The 17479-nt window shown below is 41.2% G+C and overlaps 1 protein-coding gene across 1 annotated transcript in view; it reads right to left on the bottom strand.

Moving 5' to 3' along the window:
* Nucleotides 1-17479, bottom strand: part of LIMCH1 (LIM and calponin homology domains 1) — a 249817-nt gene that overhangs the window by 76356 nt on the left and 155982 nt on the right. The window contains exons 4-5 of the mRNA XM_018564460.1: nt 8122-8228; nt 5214-5244 (exon numbers count right to left, since the gene is read on the bottom strand). Of these exons, the coding sequence (XP_018419962.1) occupies nt 5214-5244; nt 8122-8228 (138 nt within the window). The remainder of the gene's footprint in view (nt 1-5213; nt 5245-8121; nt 8229-17479) is intronic.

Raw genomic sequence — 17479 nt, 5'->3', positions numbered from 1 at the left:
ATGCTGGGACATATCGTAATTGACCTACAAGTCCTAGCATACCCTCATTGTCCCTCTACACCCCCCCGCAAAATATTACCCAGGGAACTACAAGTTCCAGCATGCCCTCATTGTCCCTGTACGCCCCCAAACATCACACAGGGAATAGTAACAAGCTGATTGGCAGGCTCCTGTCCTCCTTCTGTGCAGGGAAGCCCGGGTCCCTGTAGGGAAGGAGCCTGCCAATCAACTGGTTATTATGGCAAGTGGGCAATTATATTTGTTACTTTTTAATCACCTTTTTATTTTTTTCATTTAATCGATTTTTTCTTATTATTTGTTACTTATTATTTTCAATGTAATTATTTTTTTATCAAATTTTTTCACTTAACTTTATTGCCATCACACAGGAGCTAACAAGTCCCTATGTGATAGCATTTGGAGGTGACAGGTTCTCTTTATTGAACCCATCACCTCCAGGACAGGTGTTCTAGCACAGCACTGTGCTGGAACTCCTGTGATAGGCGAGAGGGCAAAGCTGCTCTCCCTTCTCACTGTATACACGGAGCGGGAGTTTTACTTTTAAACCCTGCCGCTGTGCTCCCCACATCGGCCGCCAGTGAGGAGAGAGACTCAGCGGCAGGGGGAGGACGGAGCCAGCGAGGAGAGAGGTAGGTGCGGGCGGGGGCGGGGGGTTGTATGAGGATGGATTTGTAATGAAACAGTCGGCTTCCCCACACTACATTTAGTCCTGCTTGTGCAAAGCAGGACTAAATTTAGAAAGCAACTTACCGCCCGGGATTCCATACCGCTGCAGCCTTTCATTCGCCGGGTCCCGCTTGTCACTGCCCGGTGGCCAGCTCCCCCCCCGCCCCCCGAGCTCTGCGCCCAGGGGCAGCCGCACTGGTTACCCCCCGGTTGTTACGCCACTGTATTTGTGTATCATTCGGTTGTAGATCCTCAAATCATCTCTTCATTCATGCTGACAAAGTCCTTCCTTCTGGAAGCTGGCTACTTTTGTATGTTGTAAAGTAGTCCACCGCTCCACACTCACTCCATGATGAAGTACAATCTCACGTTTAGTTTACCAATTCGTATTTATATCCATATACTGCAGTGTACCGTATATAAAAACATGAGGGAGGTTTAGGCTGCAAAGATGCTAGTCAGTAGTTGTCAAACATAACCATTATCAGCTTGTAAGTTTCCAAATGTAATAAGCAATCTTTGAAACAAAACTCTGGGATATCAATAACAGTATTCTCAGTGCATGAACTAGATGTATATTTTAAATGATTCTAACCTTCCATTCATTGAACCCTGCCATGTACTGATGGATGAAGTCCCCACCACCCTACTTGCCTTTATTGTTTACCAAATTGTGGGCTTTCTTCATGTAAGGTTTGGGAATCTCTCTGAGTGCTGCAAACTAGCAAAGCAAAAGCAATTGCAGCAGCAGGCCCTGGCATAAGCCCTACTGGAATACCAATGAGCAGGCTTAGTTCAAGCTGGCCTTTTCCCCACAATCACATCCATTAGTGTTTCTGGCATAAATCAACAGAGAATTACAGTCAATTGGATTAGCGCTCAATCCCTCTGTAAAAACCCTCCTGTTGACACATGTGAACATTGATTTGAAAGAGAAATAGTCCTATCCAGTATGGAAAGTTACACAGCAAATGACAGCTCAGTCAGGATCTGGCCTTGCAGGGTATGAACGATTCTGACTGACGCAGCTTCTGCTTTGAAAATCATTTGCCCCAATGAACTTTGAGGGACGAGTTATGGCACATCATCTAATACGATTTACTGCAAAGAAATAATTGCTCAGCTTTTGGCATGTGACACTTCTACAGTTCTCTCCCTGCAGCCAAAATGGGTGGTTCCCAATATGTTCCAGATCAGGCAGTAGATGTGTAATTGCTTTGTCAGGAGGGTTAGCCGAAATTAAGAGCAAGCTAGGAAACGCTCCATCCATCTTAAAGATAAAATGATACCTGTTTGTGGAGGACAATCCACTAGACAAAACGACTGAGGAGTAAATGCCACTCCAGTCACATCTCAAACGCATCAGACTCGCATACCAAATCACAAAAGTGCAGAATGTCAAAAAATAGAGTTTAAAGGGTTACTCCTTGTAAAGAATGCAAGATATAAAACTTCAGGATGCAATTGGAAGTCTTTTACGTATGCTTTTAATCAATTTTTGTCTTTTCTTCTCTATGATACAGATAGGATAGCATAATGTTGTCTTTCCAGTTCATATTTGTATGTCATTGGTGAAAGTGATTAAAAACTCCACCTAATGGATTGTCAGATCTCTACCTTTATAGTCAATGACACTACTCAGGCATCACACCACACGTTTTCCAATGGAACTGCGATTACATGTACAGGTGAAACTCGAATAATTAGAATATCGTGCAAAGTTCATTTATTTCACTAATGCAACTTAAAAGGTGAAACTAATATATGAGATAGACTCATTACATGCAAAGCAAGATAATTCAAGCCGTGATTTGTCATAATTGTGATGATTATGGCTTACAGCTCATGAAAACCCCAAGAACCCCAAATCCACAACCTCAAAAAAGTAGATTATTACATGCAATCAATAAAACAAGGATTGTACATAGAACAATATCGGACCTCTGAAAAGTACAAGCATGCATATGTACTCAGCACTTGGTTTGGGCCCCTTTTGCAGCAATTACTGCCATTACTTTTGCACGATATTCTAATTATTCGGGTTTCACCTGTATATGGATTACAATGTTGCATTTCACTACATATATGCAAAATGCAAATATTGTTCACATGTATTTTTATTTAGCAATCATGGTGCATTTTTATAAACAACTATCAGTCATGGAGATGAGAGAAATTGCTTGATATGGGCTCACAATGGGCATGCAAACAACCAATGTCTGGATAATACATGTATTTTAATGCAGCGGGTACCCTCTCTTTACAGTACATGAAAAGGACATGTAGGATTACAAGTATTTTGAAAGGTTAAAAGTGTGAGTTTAAAACAAAACTGAAAACAAGATTAAAACACGGACTAGACAGATTAAAGGAGGATTACAACTGCAGAAATAGCTCACTCTTTCTTTCAGGCTTTTTTCCTCATTTTATGACAATAAAAAAAGTTCATGTGTACATACCCTAAAAGTACATCTGTCACAATAGAAACATGCAGGCTGCCATTACTAACCCTTTTCTTCTGAAAATGCTAGTTGGCTGGATCCCCTTGCAGATTAAGACTTTACTCGGACGTTCCTGATTGACATATTCAAAGTGACTCAAAGTAATGAAGCCAAAAGTCATATGACAGTCAGGCATTTCCAGATGGAGGTCAGCAGTTGCAGCACCTGTATTTCTTTATAATAGGTTGCAGAAGTATCAGCTGGGACCAGAGCTATGTTCCTGTGAATCTGGCAAACTCTACCATCAAGGCTACAGAAAATCAGACCAGAAGACCTACAGTGCATAGCTGTAAGTATAATGGTGATGTCATCTAATGACTGTATTATGCTTACAGGTCCAACCTTCTGCTTCACATGAAGACCACAATCACAACTTTTCAACAAGCTAGTTTGCCACTAGTAACCAATGTGCTCTAACATGACCAAGCAATGCATTACAGGGCTAAAAGTTCATCACAATCAAACACCACCATTGCAATGGCATCAAAGGCTGCTGAGCAATTGGCTCCCAACACCTCTACAGGGCACGCAAGGGCGCTGTACAAGCAATGCACATATGGATGGAGCTCCGTCACATTACAGCAGCCCAAACTGGACCCCAGGCCGAGGGATCTACTCCAATTCTCGTAAGGTAGAAAGACAGGGTGGATCTTTAAAAACAAAGAAAAAAAATATTTTGAGTGTGTATGGGATTGTGTCTGTCAGTATTTTTGAGGGCCCTTTCACACTAGTACAGTGTGTTAATCGCACAGTCCTGTGCAATTAACGCACTTTACCACGCAATTGCATCTACGGTGCGGTATGATGCGGGAGGTGCGTTGTGTTGTTATTCATTTGAATTACACTCCAAATGTACCTCGAGCCCACAGTTTGATCGCCCTCTCTGGGATGCGCGATGCTGCGATTCTGTGTGTTCCAGTGTGGTGCGACTTGGGACCAAGGACAAATGTGGGTCCTGAGGTCACCCAGGTTGAGAACCACTGCTCTAGTAATAAGAAGTGGCTTTCTCAGCGCCACCACAAGCTGTACACACAGGCTGCGCCAAAAACATCCATCTTTGAATGACAAGTAAAGAAGAATTTCTTTCATGTGGTCATTCACTGCATATGAGTGTTTGTTTTCCTGTACACTGGTGAAACTTTAGCGCAAGGTACAGTTGTGTCACCTCTATGTTGTTAGACCACAGCTGACCTCAATTACCATAATTGTACACAATAAACTGTAATAAAAAGTATTTCTAAAGCTGGCCATACACCTTACAACCATCGCACTACTTTCCTTGTGCGATGGTTGTAAGGTAATTAAAATCTCATACGATCTGCCCGATCTATCTTGGACAGGCAGATCGTACTTGCGAATCATTCCGATGATTCCAATGCTGAGCGGGCAGTGTGCACTTGCGCACACCGGCCCGTTCGGCATTTGTCTTCCGAGTGCGCCACTAACTCGCCGAAAATCGTACGATTTTCGAGCGTGCTCGGAAGACAAAAGACGTGCGACCGTACAGTAGAACCGGTTGCACGCCTCCCATACATCTGCTGATTATCGTACAATCGCGGGATCACCCGCGATTATCGTACGATAATCGGCATGTGTATGGGCACCTTAATATATGAGTGACTTTTGCAGATTTAGATTATTCAGTGCTGTGAGATAGAGCACGGCAGGTTCAAGGGTGAAGTTAATTATAGGTCCTGGTGTGTAACTCAATATATACAGCCGTGCAGATTCATTTGCTGAATACATACTATAACATAATATAAAATGTATCGTTTGATGTATGGTCACCCGGATGAGAAAAGAGGGAAACAGCAATAAAAACCTATCAAAGAATCTAACCCTTACACATTCTATTCAGCACCTAAAAAAGGAAACAAATGAATCTGTATTGAGTTTACATTTTCTACCATGCTATGCTATACTTCCGATAAATAAAAATCAGACATACTTCACATTCATATTTCAAGTCAAGAGGTCTGTGACATTACACATAACTGTGATTACTTTCAGATATGTAATACTCACATTTCGTAGCTTCCGGTTACAGTCTGATATCCTGTGAAGAGAAAGAATGTGGTATTAGGCAGATTGTATTTACTGACACAGCGCCAGGAAAAGTTGCTGGTATGGAGCATACATTCCAAGGCACGATTCTATTTATTTCCCACCTCTTGCCATGAAAGACAATCAGTCAACTACTCGTAATGGAACCAGTCCCTCTATAAAGACAAAGGTTAGGCAATGGACAATATCAGCAGCAGAAGAAGACTTTCTTATAAAAGGGGTTTTCCACCCCAATGAAAAATAGGAAAACCCCGTACCATGCATTGCATCTTTTGTGTATCCCAATGCAATCCCCACTGCTTCACTGAGAGAAGGGGGGAAAAAAAGGCCCAGTCTACTGAGCGTTATTTATATTCTTACATCTGTGCACTTAGCTGTTTACATGTCTTTTTGTCTGGAGTTCAACTTTAAAGTGACTCTGTTGCTAATCTGAATATTTTTAAAAAAAAGTGTACCTATAAATAATGCTGTAAATGCTTACCTGTCCTGCTTACCACGAAGCTAAACTCCTCTTTAATCAGGGAGAATCACCACCTGAAATCTGTTCCGACACTTGCAGGAGTGTCCATCTCCGGTGTCTAGGGTTGCCACCTGTCCCGGATTCACCTGGACAGTCCGGGTTTTGAGTTCTGTATATGCTGTGTCCGCGTTTCAGGCCAGCTGAAACGCAGACACAGGACATACAGGACTCAAAACCCGGACTGTCCAGGTGAATTCGGGACAGGTGGCAACCCTACCTGTGTCCCCGGCGCTCAATGGTTCCTCCCACTGATGCCTATGTCGTTACAGGACACAGTAGTGAGGCAGTGGTCAGCAGGAGAAACCATTAAGTGTTGCAGGGGACACAGGAGGGGAGGGGTTATGGGGGTTGGTGAGAGGATTTCCCAATCTATGCTAATCCGTTTAGCATGAATGCGGGAAATAAAGCATTTTTTTCTTGTTTAACTCACAAGGCTGGACAGAGAAAAAAATTAAATATATAGACTTTAGATTTATATAGCTTTACTGATCTTGTCCCTTCCACAGCCTGTGACTTGACAGTGAAAGGAGAAGCAGCACATTGTTGAGCTCATCTCTCTATCACTCTTATTTGTACCCCTTGTGGTGTTTCTTCCTCCTTCAGTCTGAGCTCTACTCCTTGTGGTGCTTCTCCCTTTTACAGTCTGTGCTATGCTATATCAAGTCAAAATCAGATACTTACAGTGCTTGCATTTAAAATCAATACATTCAATAATGTATACATGAATGCAGAGCTGCAGTAAAGTGGATCTAAACCCAAGAACAGAAATACAATCTATTGCAGTCTACCGCTCTTTCGATTTAGTGGATGAATTACATTACATTTTGGTGGCTGAATTACATTTGCAGAAGTAGCCAACCCTTGCAGTGCGGGCTAAACCTGCACTGCAGGGGTTTATATGTTTGCTTTCTAGAGATTCTTTCCACTTCTTCCTCCCTTCAATAAATTCCCTTTTCACTCTTGCCCAACATGTTTCGCCCCTATTAGGGCTTCACCAGGGGTCTGTGCATTATTTGTGAAAGTGCTTAAGTGCTCATTGTGCCAATCTAGACATTTGGGGACAATGAGCACTTAATCACTTTCACCAATAATGCACAGACCCCTGGTGAAGCCCTAATATGGGTGAAACATGTTGTAATACACTATTTAAGTTTTTTTTTTACTGCCATCTGAGTAATTTCTCAAAACATTTCCTTATGGGGGAAGGAATAAAAGGGAGTTAGAGTGTCTGTCAGGTATTTATTGCTGCACCCCAGCTTTGTCATAAAAACGTTATGGCAGACTTCAATTTTAATAATCACTCTGAATAGAGTCAATTTCCTTACAATAAGCTTGGTTGTTTTGACATCTCTGATATACCAAACTGCCGGGGTCCATGTGGAGATGGTTTGATTTTTGTTCTTGTCTGTGGCTTCTCCTCACCATGTCATAGATGGCAGGCCTGAGCCACAAAATAAAACTAAGCTCTTCTAATGCAATGCAATCCGTGATTTACTGAGTGCCCAATGGCATGATTCAGAGGAGAGGGTGAGCACAATGACAGAGAGCACTGTGCTACGTATTAGTTACTCTCCAACAGCAAAATAAATGGATATTTTTGTTCGTGGGTTATAGTTAGAATTAAAGTAAAAAGTAAATGCATATTCTAATAAAATATCCTATTGTTCAGGAATACTTAAAGGAGAACTATGGGGTCAGTGCTTTTCCCCATAGTTCTCCTCAGGGTCACGGGAGGACATAAACTAGCGTCCTCCAGTGACCCAAAGCTCAGTATACCGCAACCTGTAGCTTGGGTCACGAGAGGACTGGGACCACTGCAGCCGGGACGGATCCCGACATTACTGTCGAGATCCACCCAACTGCGTTATTGACAGCTGGCTCTGCCTATCTAGAGGCAGAGCCAGCTGTACCCGCCCCCTTCCTCGTCCGTTCCGCCAGTCAGCGCTGGAGGATCGGAGCAGGGATAGTCACGGCTCTCTGCAGGGACATGATCGATACGTGAGCGAGCAACGGTATGTATTCGCTCACTTCCCGATCTATTGAGCCGACGTGTGACAGTTTCATTGTCACAAGTCGGCTCGAACTATGAGGTTGAGTGAAAATCACTCACCTCATTGTTCTCTTTTATTAAAAATAAGTAAATATACACTGCCAAACATCATACAACAATGGCATTTAAACAGAAGCCATTCCTTGTTTATGGAGAGGCTTATTTGTCTCCATCCTTTCATCAAAAGAGAAAAGTGCTTTAGCAGTTTTTCAGAACGCATGCAACCAGGAAACAGATGCCTTGTTCCCCCTCACTATCTTCATCTAGCATCATTCTGCTTTCATGAAACAATCACCCACCTAACTGTTGTTCTGTTGGAAGTGTCCTGCAGATCTCCTGGGTCAAACAGCTGGGATTCTTTTAAGCCAAGTTCTTTACAACCTCGTAAAAATAACGTCACATTATCCTGCAATGACAAAAATAAGCATATAAGCAAAAAACCAAGCATGCCAGTGTAATAGAGAGCGAGAAAGAAACTATGAAGTTACAAAATAAAACTTTTATAAACGTATAAAATGGAAATGACGGGGACAAGAACAATGAAAATATGACATTTTTTTAATCTCTCAAATATGTTTATGTATTTAGCTACATTTCCAATTAAAGGACTCTCTTCAAATAGCTGAAACTAGAAAACACAGAATGGGTTATACAATTTGCATGGTTTATTTTTTCATTATTTTCACAGTGTAAGAAGCTTAAATGTTTATGTAACAGGCCTAGGAAGAACTGAACAGAAACATATAGTAAATGCAAGTCATAAGCAGATGACCATTTCCAATAAGAAATTCATGTGACAGGTTTGGGTTTTACCAACAAAAAGGGAAAATAAAAACCACTGCAGAAAGATATCCAGCTTCTAACATCTAGCATAAAATAATGCAAAGCAGTGTCAGAAAAACAACTTCCTGAAATAAAACAAACATTATAGGTCTCCATGCCCCTAACAGGCATGGAGATGTGGAAGAAATAACATTAGGAAGTGTGTGTAACCACTTCTCCTTATCAGCATACAATAGCTGTGATTGGTGAAGACATGCACAGGGGCAGCATGGCTCCTATTGCTTCCCAACAACATTATGGTTAAAGCTGAACTCCAGCTTTACCTTTTTTACTACACTTGAGGCAAGTCCACTCCTGTGTTTAAAGTGAATACTCTCAATTCCCTGCAAGCCTGCATCTGTACAATATAATCTTCTGAAGCTGCAGCAGCATGAGAGCCCACCTTCTTGAGCCCACCTTCTTTTCACTTGTCCCATTGATCTGTACTGTCTTCTGCCCCCCTCTCACAGCTATAAGCTTTCTCTGCCATCAATCATTCACAATCTTTATGTAAAAAAACACATAACCGGCATCCCTTTAGACATGTGGGCAACCAGTCAAAAACAGCAGGCTGCATAGATAACATTTGCAGCACCCAGTGGCCAGCGGGAAGAAGCAGGCACATGTAAAGATATCCTGGGGATTTGTTCTTTCCTATTTTTAAAAAACGTTCTGTTGCAGGGTGCTGTGAATAAAAACATACTCACAAAAGTGGATCAATAAAAGCATAAAGATGAGCCTATGATCCACTTTTGTGATTATGTTTTTATTCTGTATTTGTACTTAGAATCATTAAAAACCCTCTACACTAGGGTGGGCGCCCTTCTCTTTCCTTTTTTTCGCAGTGTTGCAGTTTCCCAAGCTGAAGTGGGGCAGCCCTCCTAGTCAACCTCGTTTTGTATTATTCATCTGTTGGTCGAATTTAGCGCTTTGGACTTGTTTTCACTGATTGCTGTGATGTGATGTTTGCAGTAGTTCGGCGGCCCCTACCACCAGATTTGTTTGAAATATTTTAATTGCATGTTGATCGTAGGAAAGAGAAAAAAGGGAAGGTATGTGAACCCTACACTTCTGCTTTAAATATGTTTGTTTTTTTATGGAAAGCCTTTACATTAGGTCCACAGGTGCAATTTATCAACCATAACTAGACAATTATCCCATTTAGATGTAGTTAAGCCCATGTATCGTAATAATGACACAATTGTGGTTTGGTAGGAGTCTTAATAAGGGTGCCAAATGGTGCATTAGAAAGCACTAAGAAGCCCAGGTGGAAGGTTCCATGAGAGAGTACAGACACTCAATGTCAAAAAAAGGTCTATATGTTTGTTAGGATAAATATAAAGTTCAGAAGAACCTGTCAATTGGTAGGTTTATCCACTAGTTACCAGTGATGTTCCTTTGCAAGTGACATTGGAACGATGAAGGAATTGTCTGGCTTGGGACCAGGTTTCTCTAGATAACTCCTAAAGAGTATTGGTAAACATCCTGAATGGTAAATTAGGTTTGTCACACATGGGGGCCAGGAACTAATGACAGATTATGGTAATCTCTGATGGATCCCAATAAAGTTAAACTTTGTTAACATTTTTAATATAGTTGTAAGGGTTTAGTACTCCTGTCAGGTTTTTATTGCTTTATTTAGATCTCTCCCACTTACCATACCATGTCTACCACGACATTTAATTCTTTCCAATTTTGACCCTGTTACTAAAGAGTAGTTTAGTCAACTTTTCTCTGATGCCCACCTAACCATGGACCCATCCCCTCACAACTACTCTGGTCACCCTCTTGCTCTATTCTACACTCTCTAACCCACTTCTTTAATCCCTCTGTCTATTAAACATCTATAAAAAAAAAGCTCTTGCTAGACCCCACTGGTTTGAATAACAAAATTTTTTTCAAGTTCTCCTTGCTCCTGTTTACCTCCAAGTCGCCTAGACTACAACTGCCTGAACTGCTACCCGACTTACTGATACCAATCTTCTCAGCCCCTTATGGCCTAGATTTCACCCACAACACTCCATAGAGGCTGCCCTTCTAAAAACTCACTAAATATTTACTAACTACAAAAAAAAATCAATGACTATGACTCTGTACTTAACCTTTCTGCTGCCTTTGATACAGTGGACCAGCCGCTCCTCCTCAAAAGACTTTACTTCCTTGACCTACAAGATTCTGCTGTTTCCTGATTCTCCTCCTACCTATCTAAGTGCTACTTTAATGGCACCAACAACTCTACCTTCTTCTCTCCTCTTCCTCTTTTCATATGGGTCCCACAAGGCTCTGTCCTCAGACCCCTTCTATTCTCTATCTAAAACTCCTCCCTTTGTCAATTGACTACCTCCTGTGGCTTCCAATACCATCTCTTTGCTGATGACACCCAAATCGATCTCTCTACTCCTAAACTCACCCCTAAAGCCTCCTTGTGGATTATTAAATTACCGATATGGATGTAACGCCACTCTCCAAAACTCATTCTTTCCAATACAGAGCTCATTATATTTTCTCCCCCCATGCCCCCTCCCCAGACTTTTCTATTGAGATCAATAGCACAATTATCAGTTTCTCCCTTCATGCCAGGGTGCTAGGTGTAATCCTGGACTCTGACCTGCACTTTTGGCCCCACATCCTATCACTGTCCAAATTTTGCTACCTTAACATCTGTAACATTTCCAAAATATGCTCCTTCTTAACCAATCACACCACCAAGATACTTCTTCATACATTTGATATATCTCGCCTTGACTATTGCAACTCCCTCATTATTGACCAACTTTTACACAGGCTCTCATTTTCAGTCTATCATGAATCCTGCTGCCAGGCTCATCCACCGCATCAACTGTTCATTGTCTGCTACCCCACTCTGCCAATCCCCCCACCTGCTTCTGCTTGCCCAGCAAATAAAATACGAACATACCAAGCCATCCACAGCCACATCACCAATCTTGTCTCAAAATATCACCCAAACACTCAACTTTGCGCCTCCTAAGTCCTCTTCCTCTCTAGCTCCCTCGCCACCCACTCCCATGCTAGCCTTCAGGACTTATGCAGAACCTCTCCCACACACTGGAACCCCTACCCCAATATGTTTGGCTATCTTACTCTGTCCATCTTTAGGCAATCCCTGAAAACTCAACTCTACAGGGAAGACTATCCCACCCATATAAGTATATATTACTTTAGAGGGATAGTTTACTTAGACCACAGCTATTTTGTAACATCATAGGAAGGTATAAAATAGATATACATTTCAGAATGCAAATAAAAGAAATAAAAAATGAGGACACATTTCCTGCATGATTAAACTTATCCTTCTGCATGGTGTTTAAATATTTCTTTCCACCCAAGTAAATATTTGTTATGCCTGTACCTTGAGGGGTGAGGGATTCTGCTGCTGATGCCAAGATATGGATCAAACTGCTTGTCTGTTCATTTGTTAGCCTTCTATCCCGTCACCTGCACAACACACGGCCACATATACGAGGGGGCGATGTTCACTCACAATGCTACATACTGCCTGTAATAATAATTTCCCAGCATACACTATATAGATTGGATTATGTGTTTGCATGATCCACATACGTGCTAGGAAATCACTTTACTATCATACCTCTTCTTGCAGCTAATCTAGCTGGGTAATTGTGAATCCCCGCCTGCATTAACACCCCATTTACCCCCTTCTATATGACCCTCATCATGGCACATTACATGCTGGGAGCCACTTGTTTATAAAGGATGATTAAGAACCTGTGTAAAAGATGATGCACAAAGGAATTATGGATACCAATTTTTAAACCTTAAAAAAACAGCATTTAGAATCATATTTTCTAAAAATAAATAATCAAATTTAGTATTATAACCATCTATTTCCTGTCATCTTTTTGTGAGCTTAGATTTAAAGATTTTGTAACAAACATGCACATTCTGCAGCTTTCATTCTTATATCTATAGAGGAGAAAGGGGGAGCAAGCAGAAAGCATCAGCTTTATATCTGGAAATACAACAGCAGGCTGTTCATGTCTATTAGTACCCACAAAGACTTTAACCCAATCCAAGCTAAACTGCCTGGAGATTATCTCTTGTTTACACATAGTGTAACACTGGAAGTGATTTACAAAAACATCAAGCTGTTGTCCAAAGAGACTCTTTGGTAGGAAAAAAACCTAGACAGTTACCATGGACAGAAGCTCCATTTTGCACCAATTCCCAATGTATGTAAAAACTGATAATTCAATAACTCAAAGTCTATAATATACATGTGATTTATGATTACCTTGAGGAGACAAGAAAAGAAAAGTTCCATCTACCTTGTAGATAGCATCATTTTCAAATGTCTATGTAATGAAACTTATGCCTTCTTATAGAGATATTAAAAAGGAAATAAGCCTGATGAGCCCTGGAAATCTGCTTTGGCCTGTAAAGTTTCCCATATAATCCGGGCCTGTCTCTGAGAACCTGCTGCAAGGCATTAATGTGAAACTGGAACACAAATAATATCTATGCCCCTATGTTTCGATTGTGCAGGAGAGCCCTAGCTCAATGTTACACTTCCCTTATTATTCAGATTCACATCTCGATTTGTTATTGAAGGAAGGAGATCCTTTTGATGTTACAACATTACCTTTCATCCTCTGTTGTTGCTATACAGGTATATATTGTAAATGAATAGTGGTTTTCAACTGGAGAACTGTAGATGCTGCTCAAGATGTTTAAGGAGTTTCTCATAGATGACAGATATATTCCAATGGCAAGAAGAGTGAATGGTTTGCTCATTACGGTTTAAAGCTACAGAAATCCGACGGATGATCTGTGAGACTAATGCTAGGTTCAGGTATCAACCGCCATTACTTACATAGACTATACTTGTTCAAATAAAGCTAAAAGCTAACAGATAAAAAGCTCTGTAAATCCATATAATTGTATATTTACTATTTTTATACTCCAAGTAGCAAAAAACATAAAAACATTTGTATAGAAATAACAAATAACTCATCTATGTAGGTTATTCCTCCCTATTTTTTTACTTTTCAATTTTGTTCTGAATGATACCACTTTTAGCTTCCTGAAAGGGGAAATATGTTTACATTCTTTATTGTTCAGAAAAATGGCATTCCAAGTGCCATCTTCCTATCTTTAACATTCTTGTGTATAAGAAGATCATCTAAACATAGCCACATTGACATGTGACAACAGCATGGGTGTTATGGGTCATAAGAAACCATCAAGCTGCCTAAATAGTGTTACTGGGAATCAAAATTCTTGTACCGATGTGTTATGTAGATTACTGACCCCCCCAACATCCACATAATCCAGATGTTTGTGATGTGCTCAAGGTGTAAGTGCAGCTATATATGGTAATGTTAGAGTTTGTGCACAGAGGGCCAGGATTAAGATATTTCTACAAGATGACAGTTCTAAGTCATTTGCAGCAAGATGTATAAACATTACACAGAATTTCAGAGGAAAATGCAAGAAACTCTGCCACATTGCTCTTTAGGTTATTACAGGTTACCGGGGCCCCAAAGTTAACGACTCTACTCTAGTAGGGTAAAAACAAATGTTTTAAATGGTTATATACTTTTCATGCTGCACAGATTTCCAGATTTTTCACCAGTTTGCAGTGACCACCTGCACATTTGCCTCTGCTCACGGTTTGGAGGCTTTTCTGTAGGGTTGTCACCTTCATACATACATACATACATTGGTTCAGATTGGCACAGCTGCTAAGCTGAGTGACTTCTCTGTACTGTAAAACACAGAGTCACTTGATGAGTGTAGTAACGTCCAGAGACGTAACCAGAAACCTCAGGGCCCCGGTGCAAGAAACCATGAAGGGCCCCCCACTCCACCCCCATAAAAAAATGTCAGCGACTTGGCAGTTACCGGGGTAGTGCATGTAAGTAGTCCCAGGAGGCAGTGCCGCTAGTTGAAATCATGGGACCCCATACAGGTTGGGCTGTGCGGATTATTATTAATAATTTTTTTTTATTATTATATTGTTTACATTTTATCAAGTTTTTATTTTAAAAGTGGAAAAAAATATTAAAATTGATATTTATTTTATGCTTTTTTACTTAACTTTATTACTATCACACAGGGGCTAACAAATCCCTGTGTGAAAGCATTCGGAGGTGACAGGCTCTCTTTATGAGCCTGCCCTCCAGTACAGAAGATAGAGCACACATGTACTTTATCTTATGTACAGCACTGTTTGTGACAGCTGACACAGGAGTGCTGCAAGTACAGCGGTCCTGTGTAACTGATCACCGAGCAGAATGGAGGTGTCCGCTCTGCTCCCCACTTCCCATCCTGAACTGCCTTGCTATGGTTCCCCGGAAGAGCAGGGGAGCCTGAAAACCACAGCACAGGAGGCGGCAGCCGGACCATGGAGGGGGGCCGGACAAGTCACAAGCAGGCTGCATACAAGTGATTTCAGCGGCTGTATAGCTGCTGAAATCACTTGTACAAAACGGCTCCCCTGCTTTTCATTTAGCCATGCTTGCCCGAAGCCGGGCTAAATGTAGAATAAAATTCCCCGCAGGGCGCCTCTGCAGACTGGGCCGCCCCTCCCCCCAAGTGATAGAACGCCAGGGCCTGGTCGCAAATGTGACTGCTGCGGCCCTGGTAGTTCCGCCAGTGGTAACGTCACTGCCCCTCACCTAATCAGAGAATGCCTACTATTTATTGAGAAAAAAAACTAGGCGTCCTCTTTTGCCGCTATACTCAGTCAGCGACTCTCTTTGTTTTAACAGCACAGGGGAGAAGCTTAGAAGAGCGGCTGTAGTTATCAGTTTTTGTTGTTTTTAACGCTTTTTCTTCCTTTAGTTTTACCTGGTGATCTTACCACTAGGATAACACTCACTTACTGTACTGTATCAATGAAGGAGCAGCTTTGTCAACGTAGGGTGCTTGCTCCTGGTTTGGACAGAACACCTTCTCCTTTTCCCATCCTCATAGCATAGACAGCAAGTATTCTGTAGTTAGAAAGCTCACTGGATTTCTAGCAGGATTAACAGGTACTTTTTTTTGTTGGCACTCTGAGGAGTCATGCTCCTTCTAGTGCAAGGCAGCTGTCAATAAACTAAACATTACATCTGTAATAGAGAATGCTTGCTAAAGTGACAATTGCCAGGAACTAGAATTAGCACGTGTATTTAAAACTTTAGCGTCCTCCAACAAGATAATGACCTGCAACACAGATAAAAGCACCCAAGTGTAGCTAAAACAAAACAGTGGATTATTCTAAAGTGCCCTTCTATATGTCCTGATCCTACTCAACATCTAAGGAAAGAGCAGTCTGGAGAAGGCACCCTTCAACCCTAAGACATCTGGAGCAGTTTTCTCAAGAAGAGAAGGCAGGTACAGAAGTCCCATTAAGAGCTACAGAAATTACTTTCTTGCATTATTATTTAAAATATTCTGCTGAATCAAAAAGCATTTTTATTAAATATGGAACAAACAAATGATGGATTCCATATACTTGGTACAGCTTCAATTCATTTCAAAGAAAATTGTGGGTTCTTTTTTTGTTGAAGGGTACCAACAAATATGTTCATGTCTGTATCTATATTTATTCTGGTGCATTTGGTACTATAGTCTTGTTGCTATGGGTTAATGAACTTTTCATATCGTCATAATATGGCATTCAAGAGCCAGTTTGTCCAATCCAAGAGCTAGAAGGATTTTTTTGTTTTAGGAGTCAGAAAAAGTTAGGAAAAACCTCAACAGTTAATTTTTAAGGAGCATTGCCTACATGGCTCCTGAGATTTGTTCAGGCCTAGAATACACACACACACACTATTCAACAGATAATGGAAAAGCAAAATGTAGGAGAGGATCGTAAGGACGATATGAATAGTTCAGAAACCCATAGCAACAAGACTACATTTCCCTCAACCGAAATCAGAGAGGTGTGGGGTTACTTCCCTTTCTGCATCTTTGCGCTTTGAACTTCCTTATTAGCTAAGCCTGAAAGGATAATTTGCTGTCCACAATCCACAAATAACTACTAAAGCTCAAGTCTAATAAACTGGTTAAACACAGAGAAAAAAAGTTGGCTCCTACCAATAATGCGATTACCAGTTTTGGCTAGTTATCCAAGTCTATTGGCTTGAAATGAAAGCTAATTTGGCTTAATTTGACAGATAAAAACAAGACTTAATATGCAGTTAAAGGAATCCGCGTTTATGTTAATAACTGAAATGTTTACAAGATTATTTGCGTGCTTGCCAGTTGGCTATGATCTAACACATTTGAACTGTCAGTTTCGAGGAGGTGGTGATAAAAATGTGATGTTCAGTTGATTTGCATCTCTTGTGTACTGGAAAAACTACCAGTCTATCTAGATCAGCTACTGTTAATGAGTACCAAAAAACTGTCATTATGTGCTCAATGTGCGTTAAAGTGACGCTCAACTCTGGAGTTAAATCTTAAAAATACATAAAAGTACCTTATTAACAAAAAAGTATCTTATTTGTATCACTCTGCTGTAGATCCTCAAATAATTTCTGAGGGCTTATTCACACGAGTTACAGTGCGGTTAGCTGCTGGAATGCACTGTGTCGCATAGTAAACTCCCCCGTGTTCTCGGGAGGGAGCATGGCGGTGCATTAAAGTCAGTGGCACCGCAGCCATGCCCCCCAACCGCAGTGTGTTTGCCTTCACCAGAACGCGTGGTACATCAATGCCTGCGTTGCAATCCAGTGTGATCGGAAAAAATGCTGCACTATTTTTTACGATTGCACAGGACCGGAACACAGGCGTTGTTGTGCCTGTGTTCTGGTGTGGGCAATCACACTGTGGGCGGGGGGGGGGGGGGGGGTTTTAATGCGCCAC

The sequence above is a fragment of the Nanorana parkeri genome, unplaced genomic scaffold (assembly GCF_000935625.1).
Source record: "Nanorana parkeri isolate BGI_ZX_2015 unplaced genomic scaffold, ASM93562v1 scaffold24, whole genome shotgun sequence".
Taxonomy (NCBI): domain Eukaryota; kingdom Metazoa; phylum Chordata; class Amphibia; order Anura; family Dicroglossidae; genus Nanorana; species Nanorana parkeri.
This window is presented reverse-complemented; position numbering and strand designations above follow the sequence as displayed.